The 24,734-nt window shown below is 34.8% G+C and overlaps 1 protein-coding gene across 2 annotated transcripts in view; it reads right to left on the bottom strand.

Moving 5' to 3' along the window:
* LOC136041241 (uncharacterized) overlaps positions 1-24,734 on the bottom strand; it is a 226,863-nt gene that overhangs the window by 118,225 nt on the left and 83,904 nt on the right. For both annotated transcript variants that reach the window (XM_065725844.1, XM_065725843.1), the window contains exon 4: positions 20,690-20,855. In XM_065725844.1, the coding sequence (XP_065581916.1) occupies positions 20,690-20,855 (166 nt within the window). The remainder of the gene's footprint in view (positions 1-20,689; positions 20,856-24,734) is intronic.

Genomic DNA, 24,734 nt, shown 5'->3' with positions numbered 1-24,734 from the left:
GACCCAGGAAAAATCAAGGTAAAATTGCGGTACACTGTGGAAAACTGCATAAAAAAGCGACATTTTGACGCCGTCATATTATAAATCAATTTGTTACCGAATGCTGCAAACATCAGCCCCTCCCCACACATTATGCCTCTGGCTAGAAGGGCCCAATATTCCATTGAAGGTTTGGCCTGAGCTGTTAAAAACTCAGAAAAATTTGAAATGATGAATGTATAATTAAATTAGGACGGTGCAAACATGATCAAATAACTTTGAACATTGATTGTACTTCATGTCATCTCTTCGAAAATGTAAGCAACATCTCCGAATATCTCATAAATTTTTGGGAATGGATGATGTGTCAGGGTCGTTGTAGTTTAATGGCAAGAGAACATTGAACCACTACTTGGAATACACATGAATCACCAGAACTGCTAAAAATCCCTCAGTGTGGTTGACAGAATAAAAAACTTTCTGCACTGATTTGACCGCACCATTCTCTGACTCAGCCAAGCATGACGAAAGCGAGCATAAATTTCCGCAAATAGACACCTTCCTTTTTAATATTTTTTTGAATGGAGGGTGTGCCTCGTTGAGCAAACGAAAACAGTTGAGCCGAAACTCGTTGAGCCACTAGGTTGGTTATACTGGCATTGCTGTGCCCTGGCACAAAATTCCCGTCCGTATGACAGGAGAGAAATCAATCGGTCTCGATCGCTGGGAATATTTTGTCACCAAGTTGATTAGCCTGATTGCTTATTGAAACTTGTTGCGATCCCTTGTTCTTTGATACTGAAAATCTAATGGCAAGCGCTAGCATCATGTCCCACAAGTAATTTGGTAAGTTGGACTTTGTTAAACTTTCTAACGCCATTCTTATAAATGGACTAATCCGTTAAAATATTAAAGCAATACTTTAGAAAATATAAAAAATAGAAGTTTAGAACATTACTTATGTCAGTTGTTTGTTAAATTTAGTGAAAACATAAAGTAACGGCAGTCACAGATTCTTTAAAAAAATTGATGAAGATATAGGCTTTTGAAGCCATATTTTAACTATTTAAATTGGCAGGCTTTTCAAATCGTGCTTTTAATATCTAAAATCGTAAAATCTCGATATTTCAGTGTAATAGGGAAACAACTTTGAAAGCCCCCTCCCTGGCATACTTAACTTTGACGCAATATAGTCTCAGGAGACTTATTGTAAGTTGCATTCACTATTTAGCGATGCATCTAGTAATCGTACAGATTAACTGCTTAGACTGACAGAGCATGAGTATCGTCAGGTAAAGTTAATATCATTACATATTTTATAATAGAGAAAAACTAACCTTCTCCAATTGGGAAGCTTATGCGATTTGTTTTCTTTGTGGGAAAACGAAGACTAAGGATCTAGACAGTTTTTTCCTCGGAACCAGAGACAATTTAAAACAGTAAATTAAAATCCATAATGAAATATACCAAAATATGATGAAAATATAATACTTTATTAACAAAGCCGTGAAAACTACGAAGAAAATTGTAGAAAGCGGGCCGCTTAGAACGTATTATGTTAAATACCTAGCATAACCACCTCTATATATCAAACATTTAATTAAAATATACCTGCATCGTAGTTTTTTTTTTTTTTTAACTGACTAAGCTAACTATAACCGAATGAGAAAGACAAATCGGTTTTTCTCATATCAAACTTCTTGAGTTGGACATTTAACAAGTAGAGTAAATGTATTAGTAATTGAATTAGTGAGACAAAGAAAGAGAAAAGAGAAAAAGAAAGATGGATAGAAAGGAAGAATAAAGGAGAGAAAAAGAGAGAAAATAAGGGAGAGTTAGAGAGGCAAGTCACAAGAAGTCGAGGTGGCACAAAGATGAATTGAGAAACGTTCTTTGAACGGGGTTTCTTTTCACTGACGTTTTTGAAAAGTCATTTTCCAGAACCTCGTAAACGTCGGCTATATCCATGGTCCCAACGTAAGCCACGCAACCCATGGGGATATATTTTCATATTTTTAAGGAAATTTCTACGATGGCTCAAACCAACACGATTACCATTTAGGCTTTCCTCGTGCAAACAGTATTTGTTTTCTATAAAGAAAACACATTAAATACGAAGGTACATTAGGAATTTGAGACCTTTAGACTGGGTCTGACCAAATAACGTGGGAGCCTCGGAGGTTACACCCTTGAGAACTTGACCAATGATGGTTGCAGTGCACAAAGTTATAGCTTAACTGGAGATAAGTTTTAAAATTCTAGTATTATTTGAGGAAAGTCGATTAATCCAATCACTTTAATCGTGCACTGTATAGAGTTGAATAATTTCTTAAATAGTCGGAAGTCATTAAGTTAATTTAATGGAACCAGATTTCGACACTTAATTATAATTTTATACCACCTACCAGCACACGTTTTAGATTCCGGTGTTGCCAGATTTCTTAAATACAAACGTTCGTAATATAAATGGTCTATGAATTTTATGATTTCAAAAAAAAAACTGGACATCAGTTCATATGGCATCTGACACATTTATACAGGCATTACATTGTCTAGTTCGTTCAACAACAAGAAAAAAATTTTTGGTGGCCCAAGAAAGAGACCTTTAGTGTATTTGATGTTACTTCTAGACAAAATCAAAATGGCAACTTTACAAAATAAAAGAAATCTAAAGATCAGCCCTTACTGTTGAAGTCATTTTCGGTATAATTTAAAACGTTATTCCTAGAATTTTTTGAATCTAAAAAGACTGAAAAAAGAGGGCCAGATCCCCCTCTCCCCAAAAGAAAGCTAAATGCACAATTGAACGATGGTTAATTAATTGGTAGACTTGGGCACTTTAAATACTATATTTAGTTGTTATCAGTGGGCCAAACTACTTCACTATATAATGAAGAATAAGAGCGTGTTCGAAGACAATATCAATCTTGCAAAGGGGATATACCTCTTCACGCTATGCATGGCACACTTTTAGCAGTACATAACACACTTCCACAATGCGTGGTGTGCGCCACCGGTGAACTTTTGAAAGTGAGAATTCCTTTAACAGTCATCATTAAACACAACAAAGTCTACATCTTCACGAAAATCAATAGCAGATTTATCATTAGACTCTCTATATTTTTAGATGATATCAGCAGATGATAACGCTGATATCAGCAGAAACGTTCGCAGAAGGAGCTTTTGAACCCCCTCCCTACCTCCTGAAAAATCGAAACTGACAGAATTTTGTTGAACTTTCTCCTGGGATTAGTTCGAACAATCCCTTGTTCTAAAAACTGATGCAATAAAAATACAAATTGTAGCAAATTAGAATCCTTCCAGAAAAAATATTCTAGCCCCCTTCCTGCTCCTCCTCCATTATCTATATGAACAGTATACACGCATATGTGACGAAGTCTTGGACACAAACAGTAATATTTGATTATATTAGTCCTTGGTTTGAATAGTAATATTTCGCTTATCATAGAAAAAGGCAAATTCGAAGGAGAGAGCCCTTTGCACTCGCTTCCTCAAAATATCATGAGTTTTCAATAGTTTATAGTTTTTCTTTCAGATTTCTTTACACATTTCAGAGAACTTACTTGTCTTTATGTGTGTTTTTTTTAATTCTAGTTCAAAAATTCCTCTTCACCCTACCCCACTAATTCCTACATGTATGCCGCACATAGAAATAGAAATTCGGAAGCTTTTGTCTGATTTATGTCTCAAGCTTAGGAGAATCTTCAGCGACAGACTCTGAACTCGGTCTCCGATTCTGTCAATTTTCAGAAGCTGAAGTCAAGCATTTCAAAGCCGCTTACATCATACATTGCTATAGTGAATTACAGAATGTAGATCCGAACAAGATGGCTAACAGAAACAAAAATGAGACTATGTAACGAAAACAAGATAAAGAAGAAAATAAGTGTGGGGCTATGAAAAGAAATGAAACGAAAAAAGACTATGAAAAAAAGATGAAGAAGAAAATGAGAACAAGACAATGAAGTGAAATGAAACCAAACATGAGACTATGAAACAAAAAGATGAAGAAAATAAGGAAGAGACTATATAGCGAAATGAAACAAAATGAGATTGTGAAATAAAAAACGAAGAAGAAAATAAGGAGAAGACTATGAAACGAAATGAAATTATATACCAAAAAAATTTGCACGTTCCAAATCAAAGAGTCAGAATGAACGATGCGATAATAGTAACTAGGAAACCATGATAATGACTTTTAAGATGCAGTCATACATAGGAAATGGGCCGGATTTTATAGTTGCTTTTTTAACTTATATCTTAAAATTTTAACTTTTCAATCAAAGAAAAAAATCAGGAAGTACGTACGAAAATAACAAGTCAGTAACATAATTAAGAGACGGATACGAATACATGCTATATCGTTGTCAAACTCGCTATATAGAGTTAATATAGCCAAAGATGATATAAAGGTATTTTGCGATTGTACCTTAAAAGGTCTACAGCGTTCAAGGGAAAAAACAACAACATTAAAACTTTAAAGTATCCATGAAGAATTTCAAAAATAATGGCTAGCGTCTTCGAACTTCTGAAACTGAGGACTACACCAAGATGTAAAAAAAAAGAAAAGAGTTACGCAGATATTTCAGGGGCAAAAGTTTCAAATAAATTATGTGACTGTTAAATCCTTTGTAGTTTTCAAATTTATTTTTATTAAAATAGAGTAGAAAGGGGAGTCAATATATGAAAAGAATTAATGTATTATTAATTAACTAATAGAATAAATTAAAAAATAAAAATAATAAATTAATAATAATTAAATAAGTATAATTAAAATGGCTAAATTCAAATAATTAGGTAATTTAAATAAAAAAATATCACATATATTTTATAGAAATATTGTAAATTGTAAGCACTATATTATCATTTAATTAATTACTTTTTAATTTTTTAATTAAAAATTAATAAAATCTTGCTAATAAACGGAAACTTTTTTTTTTAATTTGGCCTGAAAATTTTTCCAGAGACATGGGAGGGGGTACTAATTAAGATTTTGCCCCGAGCGTAGGAGAGGCCAGAATCACCTGCCCCCTCCAAAATTTGTCCGACTCGTAAAAACTTAACCAAAATGAATATCAATAAATTTTCTATACATTTAAAAAAAATGTGTGTACCCCCCCAAAAAAATTCTTTTGTAAAGCATCCCCTGAGAAAATAAAATCCTAGATACGGCCCTACCTACGCACCTAATTAGTATATTAGAAAAGTTGGATGTATTTGACCTTTCCTAGTAATAAAATTTAAAACCAGAGGCGTGCAAATTTTCTTTTGCTAAATCTAATAGAGTAATTCTGTTGTTTTTATCAATTTTTTCAAAGAAAATACAAAAAAGGCGTTTTTCAGTAAAAATATCAAAAGCTCATTTTTAAATGTAGGTAGGCGAATCAATTTAAATGGCGAAAATCAAGGGGGACTAATTCCCCCTGCCTCATTCCAAATTGACAAGCCTGTTTATAGATCAATAGATGACCTTACTACAATTAAACATGGCCATCTACCAAAAAAAAAGGTTCAGTCAGTGTTGCTGTTAATATTGTAGTTGTGTTAGTAAACACCACCAGTTCAGTATGCATGTAGAAGATGTTATACTGTAATGACTAATTACGTTTTACATGTATAGACACGCATCTGTGCGTGCCTGTGAAGGCATGTCCTTTTACGTTATGTCAAAGCCCCAAAACACAGTCTACCAAGAAACCACACGGTTCTAAATCTGTTCATTGATCACAATCTGCGGGTAAATAAGCCGTTTTTTGTCAGGCAATAAGTAATAAGTATTAATGAGATCCGCGATCAGGACAGCGATTAAGGCTTTAGATGATTTATCGGCAGAAGTTGGTTTGATATTATTTTCTTGCCTCACTTGAATCTAAATTAATTTATACTTCAGTCCATAGGAAGCATGGCCCTAGTCCGCAGGCCGTGTAGCCGAGTGGATTGGTGCACTGGATTAGGAGGATTTAGGTCCGAGAGGGTGAGGGTTCGAATCCTAGTGTACCCAATTATTTGGTTTGGGACGGGGCTCAGTGGCGTGACTTTGTAAGCTCAGTCAGAGTCCACCCCGCTCTAAATGGGTATCCGGAGAAGGTAAACAGGAAGGTTGCACTAAAGCACAAGATTGTTGGCCCCCAGCCCCCAATTGCACTTCATGTCTGAAAGGCCAAAAAACGGACATCAGCACCTCGGGTAAGGACTGTGAAGTCCAAAAAGCCGTATTCTTTACCTTTTTTACTTTGCCATAAGAAGCAGGGTTGTCATTCCACGAAAATGTAGGGGAGGGGCAAAATATATTTCTCGAAACCTAGGGGGATGTCTTTTTTATTTGTTTCAATGAAAATACAAGAAAATTTATTTTCAGAATCTAGAGGGGACTTGGGAGAAAAATCTCCTGCTTAGTTTTAGTTCGCTGACAATCATTCGCTATACGGGAGACCGTAATAATGCTCCAGTTTCCATTGAAAAGGGAAGACTTCATGGCAAATGAAAGGAAATGACTTTACAACTATGGAAATTTACCCAATTCCGGACCAAAGTTTGTCATTTGCCAAGGAGCTTTTCGTTTTCTGATGTAAATAGTAAATAGTTTACCCAACTTCTAAAAAAAAATGGTCATTTGCTATGGAGCTTTTCATTTTCTGATGTAAATAGCAAAAAAAATTTACCCATTTCTGAAACAAAATTTGGTCATTTACAATGGAGCTTTTCATTTTCTGATGTAAATAGCAAACAATTTACCTAATTCCAAAACAAAATTTTGTATTTTACCATGGAGCTTTTCATTTTCTGATGTAAATAGCAAACAATTTACCCAATTCTCAAACAAAATTTGGTCATTTGCCATTGAGCTTCTCATTTTCTGATGTAAATAGCAAAAATATTATCCAATTCTGAAACAAAACTTTGTCATTTACCATGGAGCTTTTCATTTTCTGTTGTAAATAACCAAAAATTTACCTAATTCCAAAACAAAATTTGGTCGTTTGCGATGGAGCTTATCATTTTCTGATATAAATAGCAAACAATTTACCAAATTCCAAAACAAAATTTGGTCATTTACCATGGGTCTTTTCATTTTATGATGTAAAAAACCAAAAAATAAAAAGCTCCATTTACAATAGAGCTTTTCATTTTCTGATGTAAATAGCCAAAAATTTACCTAATTTCCAAACAAAATTTGGTCATTTGCGATGGAGCTTTTCATTTTCTAATATAAATAGAATTTACCCAATTCCAAAACAAAATTTGGTCATTTACCATGGATCTTTTCATTTTATTATGTAAATAACCAAAAATAAAAAGCTCCATTTACAATAGAGCTTTTCATTTTCTGATGTAAATAGCCAAAAATTTACCTAATTCTAAAACAAAATTTGGTCATTTGCGATGGAGCTTTTGATTTTCTGATGTAAATAGCAAACACTTTACCCAATTCCAAAACAAAATTTTGTCATTTACCATGGAGCTATTCATTTTCTGATATAAATAATAAACAATTTACCAAACTCCAAAACAAAATTTGGTCTTTTACCATGGATCTTTTCATTTTATGATGTAATTAACCAAAAATAAAAAGCTCCATTTACAATAGAGCTTTTAATTTTCTGATGTAAATAGCCAAAAATTTACCTAATTTCCAAACAAAATTTGGTCATTTGCGATGGAGCTTTTCATTTTCTAATATAAATAGAATTTACCCAATTCCAAAACAAAATTTGGTCATTTACCATGGATCTTTTCATTTTATTATGTAAATAACCAAAAATAAAAAGCTCCATTTACAATAGAGCTTTTCATTTTCTGATGTAAATAGCCAAAAATTTACCTAATTCTAAAACAAAATTTGGTCATTTGCGATGGAGCTTTTGATTTTCTGATGTAAATAGCAAACACTTTACCCAATTCCAAAACAAAATTTTGTCATTTACCATGGAGCTTTTCATTTTCTGATATAAATAGCAAACAATTTACCAAATTCCAAAACAAAATTTGGTCATTTATCATGGATCTTTTCATTTTATGATGTAAATAACCAAAAATTAAAAGCTCCATTTACAATAGAGCTTTTAATTTTCTGATGTAAATAGCCAAAAATTTACCTAATTCCCACACAAAATTTGGTCATTTGCGATGGAGCTTTTCATTTCTGATATAAATAGCAAACAATTTACCCGAATCCAAAAAAAAAATTTTGTCATTTACCATGGAGCTATTCATTTTCTGATATAAATAATAAACAATTTACCAAACTCCAAAACAAAATTTGGTCTTTTACCATGGATCTTTTCATTTTATGATGTAATTAACCAAAAATAAAAAGCTCCATTTACAATATAGCTTTTCATTTTCTGATGTAAATAGCCGAAAATTTACCTAATTCCAAAACAAAATTTGGTCATTTGCGATGGAGCTTTTCATTTTCTGATATAAATAGCAAACAATTTACTCAATTCCAAAACAGAATTTCGTCGTTTACTATGGAAATTCATTTTCTGTAGTAAATAGCAAAGAATTAACATATTAACAATTTCCATATTTAAAAAGTGGCGTTAAAAGATCCTGGCAAGGATTTTTCTATACTGATAAACATAAGGCAAATACCAACCTGGTATCTGCTGGCTTTATCAATGTTACAAAAGAGGAAAAGCTTAAAATATATTTTGTTTTCAGTAAAGTGCAAATGAATGTTTTCAGCTTAATATACAGAGTGAATGTCTACTTCCCTTGCACGCGTTCAGGATTAATACAAAAATCACAAAATCAACAAAAGTCGCTTAAAAAGCTATAAGTCTATTCGAATAGACAAGTTAACAGAGACGAATATTTTAACTCAACAAAACATAATTTTTTTCTGATATCAGCAACTGTGAAGTAATACGTTTGATCAATTTCTTAATTTGAACAATATTCGATGAAAAAGAAACACAAGTGGCATTTGAATCCTAAGGAATGTGTAACAGTTTAATTAAAGTTTCTCATTGGAGTTAACACCCAAGAATGATAATCAGCTGCGCTACATTGCAGTCGGATGCTAAGTTTTTTGTGAAGAATTTGGGCTTGACCAATTTTTATATCTCTAGCCTTAAGGGGGAATTCAACATTCATAATTGACAAAATTGAAACATTCTTTGTAAGTAAGAGCGAAAACAGTTGAAAACATATATAATGATCTTTCCAAACATGCAAAAAAATCTTTTGGGAAGTGGCCTTTTTGTCTTCATTTATAACATTTTTTTTTTTAACAATTTCTCAATTTTAAATAGAAATAAACAATGTCCCCGCAAACAAACAGAAAAAAAAGAAATGGTCAATTCAAATGTTGAACTAAAGGCAAAATCCTTGATGTACAAAAACGTCTCTGATAGTTGGCTCAGAAGCCTTATCGCACGAAAAGAAAGAGCCATTTTTATGAAACAAAAACCAGTTTTATCCTAGTTAAGCCCTTCTGTCTGTTGACTTCAAAAGAAACCCCATTTCAACTTTTATCCTTCCATGTTTAAATTCATAAAATAAAAAGATTAACAGTATCTGAGAAAAGCAACCTCAGTTTGGCTTATTAAAAAGCCTCAAACAGAAAAGCTTTCCAAAGTATGCAGCATTTCATGCGCAAGGAATACATAATGTTTAAATATATTATTTATCATCCGTTGGTCTGTAGTGAAAATAAACTTAAAAAACTACTTACACCTCAAAAAGAATGAGAAGTTCTATTTTAATGAAGAAGACCTACATAAACAGCTATGCGGCTTTGGTGGTGATTGGCGCCAAATTCAAAAAGAAACATAATTCAAAAATCATCAAAAAATAAGCTAAAAAGATGCGACGCCAAACAGCTTACGAAGGTGTAACTTTCCTTTGAAGGTGAAGTTGTCTTTTTAGTCAATTGATTGGAACTGATATTAACTGATAAGCAGCCATCTGACTTTTGGCAGTTATTGGCGCCAAATTAAAAAAGAAAAGTGATTCAAAAATCATAGAAAAATACGCTAAAAAATAATCAGAAAATAAGCTTAAAAGATACGACGCCAAACAAAGAAGGTGCGACTTTTATTTGAAGGTGAAGTTGTCTTTGGCAGTCAACGGATTGCAACTGATAACTTATGCAACTTGTGTCAATTGATAAGCAGCTACGTGGTTTTTGTTAGTGATTGACCCCAAATGCCTAGAAGGTGTAGCGTAAGAAGGCGTAATTTTCCTTCGAAGGTGAAGTTGTCTTTGGTAGTCAACTGATTGCAACTGATAACTTATGCAACTTATGTCAATTGATAAGCAGCTACGTGGTTTTTGTTAGTGATTGATCCCAAATGCCTAGAAGGTGTAGCTTAAGAAGGCGTAATTTTCCTATGAAGGTGAAGTTGTCTTTGGTAGTCAACTGATTGCAACTGATAACTTATGCAACTTGTGTCAACTGATAAGCAGCTATGCAACTTTCGGTAGAGATTAGCACCAAATTAAAGAAAGAAACGCGATTCAAAAATCATCAAAAAATAAGCTAAAAAGATGCGACGCCAAACAGCTTACGAAGGTGTAACTTTCCTTTGAAGGTGAAGTTGTCTTTTTAGTCAATTGATTGGAACTGATATTAACTGATAAGCAGCCATGTGACTTTTGGCAGTTATTGGCGCCAAATTAAAAAAGAAAAGTGATTCAAAAATCATAGAAAAATACGCTAAAAAATAATCAGAAAATAAGCTTAAAAGATACGACGCCTAACAAAGAAGGTGCGACTTTTCTTTGAAGGTGAAGTTGTCTTTGGCAGTCAACGGATTGCAACTGATAACTTATGCAACTTGTGTCAATTGATAAGCAGCTACGTGGTTTTTGTTAGTGATTGACCCCAAATGCCTAGAAGGTGTAGCTTAAGAAGGCGTAATTTTCCTTCGAAGGTGAAGTTGTCTTTGGTAGTCAACTGATTGCAACTGATAACTTATGCAACTTATGTCAATTGATAAGCAGCTACGTGGTTTTTGTTAGTGATTGATCCCAAAGGCCTAGAAGGTGTAGCTTAAGAAGGCGTAATTTTCCTTTGAAGGTGAAGTTGTCTTTGGTAGTCAACTGATTGCAACTGATAACTTATGCAACTTGTGTCAACTGATAAGCAGCTATGCAACTTTCGGTAGAGATTAGCACCAAATTAAAGAAAGAAACGCGATTCAAAAATCATCAAAAAATAAGCTAAAAAGATGCGACGCCAAACAGCTTACGAAGGTGTAACTTTCCTTTGAAGGTGAAGTTGTCTTTTTAGTCAATTGATTGGAACTGATATTAACTGATAAGCAGCCATGTGACTTTTGGCAGTTATTGGCGCCAAATTAAAAAAGAAAAGTGATTCAAAAATCATAGAAAAATACGCTAAAAATAACCAGAAAATAAGCTTAAAAGATACGACGCCAAACAAAGAAGGTGCGACTTTTGTTTGACGGTGAAGTTGTCTTTGGCAGTCAACGGATTGCAACTGATAACTTATGCAACTTGTGTCAATTGATAAGCAGCTACGTGGTTTTTGTTAGTGATTGACCCCGAATGCCTAGAAGGTGTAGCTTAAGAAGGCGTAATTTTCCTTCGAAGGTGAAGTTGTCTTTGGTAGTCAACTGATTGCAAATGATAGCTTATGCAACTTATGTCAATTGATAAACAGCTACGTGGTTTTTGTTAGTGATTGACCCCAAATGCCTAGAAGGTGTAGCTTAAGAAGGCGTAATTTTCCTTTGAAGGTGAAGTTGTCTTTGGTAGTCAACTGATTGCAACTGATAACTTATGCAACTTATCTCAACTCATAACCAGCTATGCAACTTTCGGTAGTGATTAGCACCAAATTAAAGAAAGAAACGTGATTCAAAATCATCAAAAAATAAACTAAAAAGATGCAACGCCAAACAGATTAAGAATATGCAACTTTCCTTTGAAGGTAAAAATGTCTTTGTTTTTCAACTGATAATTGATGTAACTGATGTCAATTGATAAGCAGCTACGTGGTTTTCGGTACTGATTGACCCCAAATGCCTAGAAGGTGTAGCTTAAGAAGGTGTAATTTTCCTTCGAAGGTGAAGTTGTCTTTGGTAGTCAACTGACTGCAACTGATAACTTATGCAACTTATGTCAACTGATAAGCAGCTATACAACTTTCGGTAGTGATTAGCACCAAATTAAAAAAGAAACGTGATTCAAAAATCATCAAAAAATAAACTAAAAAGATGCAACAAAGCCTTTCCAATTATTAAAGCCATACTATATGACAGACAAAACATTTGTCAAGCATACCAACTCAGTACTAAGGAGACTTAATCATTTCTACTTGGTTTTCTTGTTCTATTGAAGACCTCCGAATGTGACAAAAAATTTCAAACAGCGCCTTTCGAATTACCGCAGTCGCATTATTTAACACACTGGGATATATTATTCTGTATGCTTGGATTTTAAATCATTAGTAATTAGATTTATTAATTTATACTTGATGTCTCGCTCGACTGAAGACCACCGTATGTGACAAGAAATGTCGTACAACACGTTCTGAGCTACCACACCCACATTATTTGACATACTGTGGTACATTATTCTAATAACTAATTATGCTTGGATCCCAAATCATTAGCATTGAGATTAATTAATTTGTACTTTATGTTTTGCTCTATTGAAGACCTCCGTAGCACCAAGGTTTTTAATTCAAAGTAATTGTAACAGGCTCTAAAAAATCCGAGTTTTGATTAGTCATTTGTAAAAAATCTTGAAAGAGAAGATGACCATGTTTTTCGCAGATTAGTGAATTTCACAATTTAGCAGATTATTTTAAGTGAGTTGACAGTTGATCTAGTATAACTATTTGTATACTCAATGGCTGAGCTAAAAGTCACTCCGAGTTTGCCACAAATTCTGAGGTGGGAGTGGAGGCACTAATGTGGTCGGAAGGATAAATTGTAGTCGATTCACAAACATCAGTATCGACTCTTTTCTTTTCCTAAATAGGAGCCTAACTAAAAAATACACTGAAATTCATACATGTTGCCATGAATGCCCGAAATTAGTGAAGGACGACATCCACCGGTAAATATCCGAAATACCTTTTTTTTCTCTCTTTGAATCTAGTCAGCGTGTCAGCCAACTTTTTCAGTTTTTTGCAAGGTTTGATGGTGACAGGTTAGGTTAGGTTTTAATCCCTTTGTGAAATCTATAACCTAACCTGACCTTAACTTTTACCATCAAAGAATGCATAAGACTAAAAAAGCTGATCCACGATTAATTGAATCTAAACAGAGAAAAAGGAATTTCGAACATTCATTGGTGAATATCAACATTAGCCAGATTTTGGACATTCACAGTAATATGTATAATGAAATCAAAGATGCAAAATAGTCCTACAGACTGGATAAATTAAAATTTCCAGTTCAATTTCAGACTAGGCTATATCCACGGTTTCCATATTTGAACCTCCATCCCTAAAATTCTGAAAACAAAACAAAGGCGAAGAGTCCACCTTTCGTTGTGGAAATATTGAAAATGGCCAAACCTTAACAGACCTAAAATTTAACTCTCATTTTTGTTTCAATTTCCTCTTCGTATTCACAGGGCTCTTACAACCTTACAATTGTAGCTAAGGGATGAGTCAACGTACATACAAGGAAATATTAAATTAAAGTTTTTCAAATTTCCACCCAATTTTAAACTGTCTTTTTTTAATACAGGTTTCACCTTGAAGTTTAGAAAGATTTTGCTGTTAAGTTTGTACCAAATTATGGAAATTTTAATTGCTTAAAACAATTTGGCTTTTTTTATCAGCCCCTTAAAACCCTTGCCAATAGGTATTTCATAACGGCAAATCGTTGTCAAACAAAGAGGTTATTCAAAACCTGATCTACTAGACAAATGTTGGTGTTTATTTGATACCAAAGCATATAAGACTAAAGGCTCAAAATAATAAGTCCTGTCTTTATCAACCCCAACACGCCTCACCGTAGCCCTAAAGTGATATCCATTCAGACTAAAAAGGTTCTTCAAAATTTAGTCTACAAGCTCGAATTAAAAGTCATTAACTGTTGCACCAATTTAAAATGACTGATGGCTGCAGCCCAATGATACGCTCAGAACCTTAGATATGATCTTTAAAAGTGTCCAAAATTCATGGTGGATTTTGTATTTGCAGAAGTAGCAGTTTAAGAGGTGGCCACCTGCTTCTTCTAAATCTTGAAAATTTTTAACTGCTTCTTGCTTTCTAAATCTCAGCACCGCAACATTCTACCTGATCAACCTCTACCATCAAGAACGAGAAAGCAAGATAAGTTAGTTCCCGTTAAAGCAAGAACATACCGATATGGTAATTCTTTCGTCCCGGTTTTCGTCGATATTCACAATAAGATTTAATGTTTATAGTTGTGATTTATATTTACAGCTATAGTTTGATTTTGAATATGTTTTTAAAAAAAACGCAAATCAGCGATATCTGCCAAGTTTTTGCTATTAAACCTGTCTACTACTACTACTTCTTCTTCACTGCGAGAGGAGGCACGTTTCAGAGGTAAACTAAAAACATACAGTGCTAGTTTTTTCTGAATAAATTTTTTCCAGTTAAAGAATCATGTTTAGCCTAATCAGTCTAATGACAACCGTCATAAATAAACACGGATCAAATTTTATTGGAATCAGAAATCATGTTGAGTTATTCCGAGCGCGGAGAAAGCATACCCCGTCAGTCTGTCTATAAAACGAGGTTGTGGTGGACAAGAAAGGAAATACTCTGGATAGAGAAGATGAAAGAAGAAAGTGAAAGAAAAAGATATGTGTATGTCTCTATATACATATAGAAATAATGAAGAAAAGAGTATAAATGACCAGATCACACTCTAGGATCTGCAAGGTCAGGTCGGGAATACAGAGCTATGGTAATTATTATATACTTATTGGATTTCAAAATTCAATCTCATAGATAGAAAAAATTTAGTGAATTATCTATCGAAATAACCTAAACGAATCTTTTTATTAGCTTTAAGGGTTCCATGGGATTCCAAGATTTCGTTTTTTTTTAACAAGAAATTAATTTTGCAGTCTAAAATGCTTTCAATAGATGACAATAATTACGCTTATTCAATAAGCCATAATAATTCTTTGCAATAAGTTCTACTGAACAACTCCGAACTTCACACCGTACACAGACATTTTTGTTCAATCCTACCCCCGTTTAAACCATCTTCTTTAGCGACTTCTAACAAAAAACATTGTGAACCATTCATTTATTATTATACCAGCCTAAGTTACGGCTCCTATCCTTTTTATGTCCCCTTGTGAGCTACTAAGTGAAACTGCTCTAGGGATGCGGTCTCCCCCAGGTCATCTCTCAGAGATGTTACGCTCTACCGTGACAGCCATAAATTACAAAAATTTCAACTGAGAGATTCCATATATCCCTTGAGTCACATTGACAGCCAGTAATCCAATCCAAATAAAGGGTTCTTAAATTAAAGGATTCGGCGTTAGGATTTCAAAAGATATTTCCGAGACCTATCCGAGTCAGAAGATGGGTCTTGAATTAGATCATTATAAATTGGGAATTTTAACGTTCGCAAGAACGGACAAATTTAGCTCTCATGTTACTTATCAAAAAGTCACTATAAAAATTTGACAAAAACGAAAAAGGAATAAACAAATGCAATAGTAAAAATAGACAAAAAAATAGTTAAGTTAGATATAAATCAAAAATGGGAAAGAACTGCTTCTGTTTTCAATATAAGTACAAACATAAACTTTAAAACGGGTGTACCTAAAGAGCATGGGTAACCTATAACAGTTGGAACAGACGCTAATGTCGACAAAAAAAACGCTAGATGGCATTGATGATTTTTTTGCGGACACTATCGCCAGTTTAGCCTAATCAGTCTAATGGCAACCGTTATAAATAAACACGTATCAAATTTTATTTGAATCAGAAATCATATTGAGTTATTCCAAGCGCGGAGCAAGCAAACCCCGTCAGTCTGTTCACAAAACAAGGTTGTGGCGGGCAAGAAAGGAAATACTCTAGATAGAGAAGATGAAAGAAGAAAGTGAAAGAAAAAGATATGTGTATATCCCATATGCATATAGAAATAATGAAGAAAAGAGTATAAATGACCAGATCGTACAAACTCTTTTATTCTAGGATATGCTAGGTCCGGGTCGGGAATACAGAGCTATGGTAATTATTATCTACTTCTTGGATTTCAAAATTCAATCTCATAGATACAAAAGTTTTAGTGAACTATCTATCGAAATAACCTAAACAAATCTTTTTATTAGCTTTAAGGGTTCCATGGGGTTCGAAGATTTCTTCTTTTTTTTTCACAAGAATTTGATTTTGCAGTCTAAAGTGCTTTCAATAGATGGCAATAATTACGCTTATTCAATAAGCCATAGTAATTCTTTGCAATCAGTTTTACTGAACAACTCCGAACTTCGCACCGTACACAGACATTCTTGTTCCATCCTACCCCCGTTTAAACCATCTGCTTTAGCATCTAACAAAAAATTGTGAACCATTTGTATATTATTATACCAGCCTAAGTTACGGCTCCTATCCTTTTTGTGTCCCCTTGTGAGCTACTAAGTGAAACTGCTCTAGGGATATGATCTCCCCCTTGTCATCTCTCAGAAATATTACGCTCTACGGTGATAGCCATAAATTATAAAAATCTCAGCTGAGAAATTCCATATATCCCTTGAGTCATACTGGTTAATGTCACATTGACAGCCAGTAGTCCAATCCAAATACAGGATTCTCAAATTAAAGGGTTCGGCAATAGGAATTCAGAAGATATTTCCGAGGCCTATCTTGTTCGTGGTAACGAACTGTAGTAAGGAGCGACCCGGCTCAATAGAAACCAAAACTCTAAAAAATGGAATTTTGATACCAATAGCTACATCAAAAGAATCGGATTTTAATGCTGATTTTAAATATATAAGTTTCATCAAGTTTAGTCTTACGCACCAAAAGCTACGAGCCTGAGAAAATTTGTGTTATTTTAGAAAATAGGGGGAAACACCCCCTAAAAGTCATAGAATCTTAACGAAAATTACACCATCAGATTCAGCGTATCAGAGAACCCTACTGTAGAAGTTTCAAGCTCCTATCTATAAAAATGTGAAATTTTGTATTTTTTGCCAGAAGGTAGACCACGGATGAGTGTTTATTTGTTTTTTGTTTGTTTTTTTTTTTTTCCAGGGGTGATCGTATCGACCCAGTTGTCCTAGAATGTTGCGAGAAGGCTCATTCTAACGGAAATGAAAAGTTCTAGTGCCCTTTTTAAGTGACCAAAAAAATTGGAGGGCACCTAGGCCCCCTCCCAGGCTAATTATTTTTCCAAAGTCAACGGATCAAAATTCTGAGATAGCCATTTTATTCAGTGTAGTCAAAAAACCTTATAACTATGTCTTTGGGGACGACTTACTCCTCCACAGTCCCCGTGGGAGGGGCTACAAGTTACAAACTTTGACCAGTGCTTACATATAGTAATGGTTATTGGGAACTGTACAGGTGTTTTCAGGAGGATTTTTTGGTTGGGGGTAGGGGTTAAAAAGAGGGGGATATACTGGGGGAACTTTCCATCGAGGAATTTGTCATGGGGAAAAAAATGCCATGAAGGGAGCGCAGGATTTACTAGCATTATTAAAAAAAAAACAATGAAAAAATAAATATGAAAAAGTGTTTTTCAGCTGGAAGTAAGGAGCAGCATTAAAACTTAAAACGAACAGAAATTATTACCCATATGAGGGGCTCACCTCCTCCTAATACCCCGCTCTTTACGCTAAAGTATTTTTAGGAATGTCAACTATTTATTCTACGGCTTTTGTGATTCAGGGGTCATTCTTAATGAATTGGGCCAAAATTTAAGATTTAGTGTAAAGAGAGAGGTACTGACGAGGGGGCGAACCCTCTCACATGTGTAATAAAAACATGAGAATAAAAAATTCTTTACGTAAGCTAGTTTATAAGTTACGTATATCTTTTACTAATGAAAAGATTCGTAAAAAATTAAAAGTTCTAGTTGCCTTTTTTATTAACCAAAAAATTGGAGGGCAACTAGACTTCCTCCCCAGCTTTTTTTCTCAAAATCATTCGATCAAAATTATGAGAAAGCCATTTAGCCAAAAAAAAAATAAAAAAAAAGCAAATTTCGCTTTAATTATTTCTCTGCGGAGAGCCAAAATCAAAACATGCATTGATTCAAAAACGTTCAGAAATTAAATAAAAAAAACAAGTTTTTTCAACTGAAAGTAAGGAGCGACATTAAAACTTAAAACGAGAGGAATTACTTCGTATATAAAAGGGGCTGCTTCCTCATCAACGCCCCGCTCTTTACGCTAAAGTTTTTTACTGTTTTAAAAAGAAGAGTTGATAGAAAGAGTCAAACTTTAGCATAAAGAGCGGGTCGTTGATGAGGAAGCAGCCCCTTTTATATACGAAGTAATTTCTGTTCGTTTTAAGTTTTAATGTCGCTCCTTACTTTCAGTTGAAAAAACTTGTTTTTTTTTCCGAGTCAAAGATCCGAGTCAAAAGATAGGTTTCGAATTAGATCATTGTAAATTGGGAATATTATCGTTCGCTGTCATGTTACTTATTAAAAAGTAACTATAAAAATTTGACAAAAACAAAAAAAGCGAAAAAGGAAGAAACAAATGCATAGTAAAAATAGACAAAAAAATAGTTAAGTTAGATATAAATCAAAAATGGGAAAGAACTGGTTCCGTCATTAGTACCAGTACGAACATAAACTTTAAAAATGGTGTATCCAAAAAGTATGGGGACTTATAACAGTTGGAACAGACGCTAATGTCGACAACAAAAACTCCCGACACATTCTAGCATTTGACAGCACTTGCCTTTTTGTCAGTGTCATAACAAGAATAATTAACTTAATTTTTGTAGTTGGTAAAATTAGCGTAGTTTTAATTGTTTGATCTCAGTTCCTGACAGAAAAACGTTCATAAGGGTCGAAAAATGTCAAGTGTTGCCGAACGCTAGATGGCATTGAGGATTTTTTGCCGATACTATCGGCAGTTTTCACTCTTTTAAGCTATCCATACTCTTTGCGTGTACTCTTATAAGGTTGTCCATCAACAATTAAAAAAAAAGCAAAAAAACAATATCACCAGTAAAAACGAAAGCAGCCAAGGGTGTCATCAGCAAGGTCCATGATTAATAACCGCAAATTTCCAAATAAAGAAATATTACATGTACGTGTATAATAAATAGTGCCAGGGTTTGAGTCCTGGAATCGCTGGTAGGAAGGCTTAGAAGGAGGGCCAATGGTGTGACGCTGTAAGCTGAGCCAGATTACCCAGCTCAAAACGGGTGACTGAAAAAATCTAGGGGAAAAACACGGAAATCGTCGGATGATTCGCTCCCAACCACGCATTGCACTCCGGAGTTCGATCAGGAGATCGGTACCTGCGCTACGCAGACCATTTATCAGCATGCAAAAAGGTTTTAAAGTTTGAACAATAATGAAGAATGTTACATTTGAACCAGATTTAAATCAGAAAAATGACAACGCACTATCAATCAAGGCTCGCTGGAGACATGCGGGCAACTTAGGTCCAAAAAAGATACGTCTATGAAAAGGTGTCTTAGATATTGAAGCAAATTGTGGAAATCAATACGTCGAACTCTATTTTTCGAAGCCAAGGTTCAGGCGAAGAGATAGAAACTCAGAGTCAACATGAAGAGGGATGTTTTGAAGGGATGTTTGTTTTGAAGGAGGATGTTTTGAAGGAGGATGTTTTGAAGGGATGTTTTAAAGGAGTCAACATGAATGTTTTGCGAAGCAGAACGAATAACCTGATACAGCTCCGTCATCCTTGGTATCAGCTTCGTCACAGATCCTTGGTATGTGTTGGTAACACAGAGTATTCGTTACTTCTCTTAGAAAGAGTATGGGTGACTTGTATAAGTTACCTATAGTCTTTGTTTGGGAATGAAATTCAATAGGTCGTCCAAAAAGGCACAATTTATGTGATTAGGCAACAGTTGTTTGTATATAAAGTCCGGAGACCATACAACCCTCCAAAATCAAAAAGTATTACGCCAGTTCTTATAATTTCAAACTGAGTGCATATACAATCAAAAATGTTTTGATTGGGGGAGGGACATTGGGGGATGTTTAGGGGGGAGTGATAGTTCACTGAAAAGTGCAAATAGTTGGCACACAAATGAATTCTTATTAGGCAAATCGTACAAGTTCTTGAGATTCTGAGGGAGGCTGTCCCCCAGGAAATGCCCTTGCAATATACTAGATACTGGTTATTTGAACAGCTGAGTCAGAAAGAGGATGTCAGAAACAACAAAACGTTGAATTTTCAATACTGAAATTAAATATGGGACCCTTTACACATATAAAAATAATGAAACAGTTTAGAAAATTATTTAAGTTGAATTTATTATAAAAGTATAGGATGATACCGTATTCTTAAAAGTGTATTACAATGCACTATAACAATAATAATAATAATAATAATACATGAGTTTACAGTAATGTGAGTTTTTATGTATGAAAATCCTCAAGATTCTAATAAAACTTCTTTTAGTAATATGCATGACAAGATTAAATAATAATAGCTTATTAATGAAATTATTCTATTCAAAAATGTAATAATAATAATGATAATAATAATATTAATATGTGCTAGTAAAAATAATGTAATGATACAAAAATAAAGTTGATAAAATTACCTTGTGGGCTAAGAGACGTGCCTGTGTCTACTATTTTTACCTCCCGGTCCGTTATCAAGTCTTCTCGAGACGATAGCATTTTGACGGGTGATTTAGGAATTGGAGACCGTTGTCCTTTATTCAGTTGTCCTTCGTCTTGATTCAGTTGAAGAGAATCCAAACGATTCTAGAAAAGCGCAAATTTCTTTAAAAAAAAACATTAATTTACTTTTTTAGCAAAGTATGAAAGTATGAATTTTTCTTTTCAAGAAAAAAGTTTAAAAAAAATTCCTGTAAAAATTAACCTCCATTTGTCAAGCTTTTGCTGGTGCATTGACAAAAAATTTCATGTACGCGATGATATGGGATATCGCAGCTATATTGCACAATATTTCGTAACCATATTGTAGGCTACTAGTTATCAGCCATATTTCATATCTCAAACTTTTACTAAGACGATAAGGCTATAGGGTAAGTGACTTTCGTCAGATAACATTCCAACAGCGGCACAATGGTTTGCTTTTTGTTTTTTATTTGGGGAGGGGGTAGCTTATTTTCCGATAGCAAGTTTCAGTATTTCGTGTTAAAGTGCTTCCTACAGAATATTTTGAAAAAAGAGTTCCGAATGATTGAGCCTCCACCGTTTAGTTAGTTACACTAGCTGAATTAGTCATATTGATAGTTATTAAATGTTTGGCTGTGTTATAACCGGAACCTATGTTTCCACCAGCTTAACGTGACAGCCTCAATCAGTCTTTTCCTAAGCCATGCTAAACCTAAGCCAGCTCAAACATCAAGGGAAGGAAGGAAGTGGAAAGATTAAGACTAGATTTGGGTGTTTTCATGGGAAACTAAAGTCCATTCTAGCAAGGCCATATCCAGGTTAAGGGATTTGAACCCCACTCCTCCAAAATGTTTGTTCGACTCGTAAACAAGGCCGTATCCGGGTTAAGGGATTTGAACCCCACCCCTCCAAAATGTACGTCCGACTCGTAAAAACGAAAAAAAAAATAAACATATTTTTGATGTGCTTTTATTTTTTAAATACCTCCCCCCCCCCAAAAAAAAAATAATTTTTTAAACCCTCTCTCCCTCTGACGAAAAATCCTGGCTATGGCCTGCACCCTAGGTACATGCCTTGGTCTTTTGAGTTCCACAAAAGAGGACTTTTTTTTTAAATAGCTGGTCTTATTTGAAAGTACGATTGCTGTATAAAACCTTTCCTTTAATTCAACCCCCCTCCAAAAAAAATCATTATGGCCAAACCCAGGATCAGAAATAGCTTGTATCATGCGTTAGTCTGTAAAAACTTAATGAATTTGCAATTCCTTTGTTCATTAAAGCGAGACCGATTATACAAAGGCTTTGTGCCGTCATGGGTAGATTTTTGTTTTCTTCTGAAAATTCAATTTGGGTGGCTTGTTTTTTCCATTGTTATTAACTAAATTCCAACAAAAAAAAGAATTAAAATACACCTTTGCTTCGCTGTCGCAGCCTTGGTGGATCATAAGAAAAATGTTTATACAAAGAAACAAAAAAAAAACATTTCCCAAGAAATTTAAAAATGTATTTGATTGATTAATATGGCAAATTTTTACTCCTTACAGCCAGTATATTTATTGACTTGAGGTTTAAGCAAAGAACCATTCTGACTCCATTTTCAGCGACCTTCAGTACATCATAAAATAGTAATTAACCGTCCAATATATTACATCGTTCAAATAATTGTAACTATGAACCAAAATCCCACGAATATGAATTAAGTATGATGTCAATGTAGCCATAATTAAGTCAGTAAAGATACAAAAACATCAAGGATAACATTAGGAAGTGTTTGTCCGACATTGGAATGATTCTGACACAATTTATTAGTTAAGTTGTTACAATTAATTATTTAATTATTATTACAATGTTATTACACATGCAATTTAAAAGTTAAATCGTTACAATTAATTATTTAATTACTATTCATTATTATTACAATATTATTACATATACAATTTAATAGTCAAATTGTTACAATTAATTATTTAAATATTATTAGAATATCATTACATAATTAGTTTTATAACAATTATTAATTATTGTTACAATTAACAATTTAATAGTTAAATTTGATTAAGAGTTAAAGCTGAAATAGCCTCTTTCGAGGGTCCAAGGAGGTGTACTTCACTATCCTCTTGTAGCACCGCCACTGTTGAAGTGTGACAAGAGTGCTTCTATTCAGTGCTTCTCTTTCACCACGAATATGACGCTTCATCTGAATGATCTTTATCAAGATGGGGATCCTCTTGGCCTTAATGGGGACACAAATTAGCTTCTTTCGAGGGTTCAAGAAGGTGCACTTGGCCTTAATGAGACACAAAATAGCATCTTTTGAGGGTCCAAGGAGGTGTACTTTACTACCCTCCTGTAGCACCGCCACTGCTGAGCTGTGACAAGAGTTCTTCTATTCAGTGCGTCTCTTTCACCATGAATATGACGCTTCATCTGAATGATCTTTGTCAAGATGGTGATCCTCTTGGCTTTATTGGGGACACAAATTAGCCTCTTTCGAAGGCTCAAGAAGGTGCACTTGGCCTTAATGAGACACAAAATAGCCTCTTTCGAGGGTCCAAGGAGGTGTACTTCACTACCCTCCTGTAGCACCGCCACTGCTGAGCTGTGACAAGAGTTCTTCTATTCAGTGCGTCTCTTTCACCATGAATTTGACGCTTCATCTGAATGATCTTTGTCAAGATGGTGATACTCTTGGCTTTATTGGGGACACAAATTAGCCTCTTTCCAAAGTCCAAGAAGGTGCACTTGGCCTTAATGAGACACAAAATAGCCTCTTTCGAGGGTCCAAGAAGGTGTACTTCACTACCCTCTTTTAGCACCGCCACTGCTGAGCTGTAACAAGAATGCTTCTATTCAGTGCTTCTCTTACACCACGAATACGACGCTTCATCTGAATGATCTTTATCAAGATGGTGATCCTCTTGGCCTTAATGGGGACACAAATTAGACTCTTTCGAGGGTTCAAGAAGGTGCACTTGGCCTTAATGAGACACAAAATAGCCTCTTTCGAGGGTCCAAGGAGGTGTACTTCACTACCCTCTTGTAGCACCGCCACTGCTGAGCTGTGACAAGAGTGCTTCTATTCAGTGCTTCTCTTTCACCATGAATATGACGCTTCATCTGAATGATCTTTGTCAAGATGGTGATCCTCTTGGCTTTATTGGGGACACAAATTAGCCTCTTTCGAAGGCTCAAGAAGGTGCACTTGGCCTTAATGAGACACAAAATAGTGATCCTCTTGGCCTTAATGGGGACACAAATTAGACTCTTTCGAGGGTTCAAGAAGGTGCACTTGGCCTTAATGAGACACAAAATAGCCTCTTTCGAGGGTCCAAGGAGGTGTACTTCACTACCCTCTTGTAGCACCGCCACTGCTGAGCTGTGACAAGAGTGCTTCTATTCAGTGCTTCTCTTTCACCATGAATATGACGCTTCATCTGAATGATCTTTGTCAAGATGGTGATCCTCTTGGCTTTATTGGGGACACAAATTAGCCTCTTTCGAAGGCTCAAGAAGGTGCACTTGGCCTTAATGAGACACAAAATAGCCTCTTTCGAGGGTCCAAGAAGGTGTACTTCACTACCCTCTTTTAGCACCGCCACTGCTGAGCTGTAACAAGATTGCTTCTATTCAGTGCTTCTCTTTCACCACGAATACGACGCTTCATCTGAATGACCTTTATCAAGATGGTGATCCTCTTGGCCTTAATGGGGACACAAATTAGACTCTTTCGAAGGTTCAAAAAGGTGCACTTGGCCTTAATGAGACACAAAATAGCCTCTTTCGAGGGTCCAAGGAGGTGTAATTCACTACCCTCTTGTAGCACCGCCACTGCTGAGCTGTGACAAGAGTGCTTCTATTCAGTGCTTCTCTTTCACCACGAATATGACGCTTCATCTGAATGATCTTTATCAAGATGGTGATCCTCCTCGCCTTAATGGAGACACAAATTAACCTCTTTCGAGGGTCCAAGAAGGTGTACTTCCCTACCCTCTTTTAGCATCTC

The sequence above is a fragment of the Artemia franciscana genome, unplaced genomic scaffold, assembly GCF_032884065.1.
Source record: "Artemia franciscana unplaced genomic scaffold, ASM3288406v1 PGA_scaffold_1180, whole genome shotgun sequence".
NCBI lineage: Eukaryota > Metazoa > Arthropoda > Branchiopoda > Anostraca > Artemiidae > Artemia > Artemia franciscana.
This window is presented reverse-complemented; position numbering and strand designations above follow the sequence as displayed.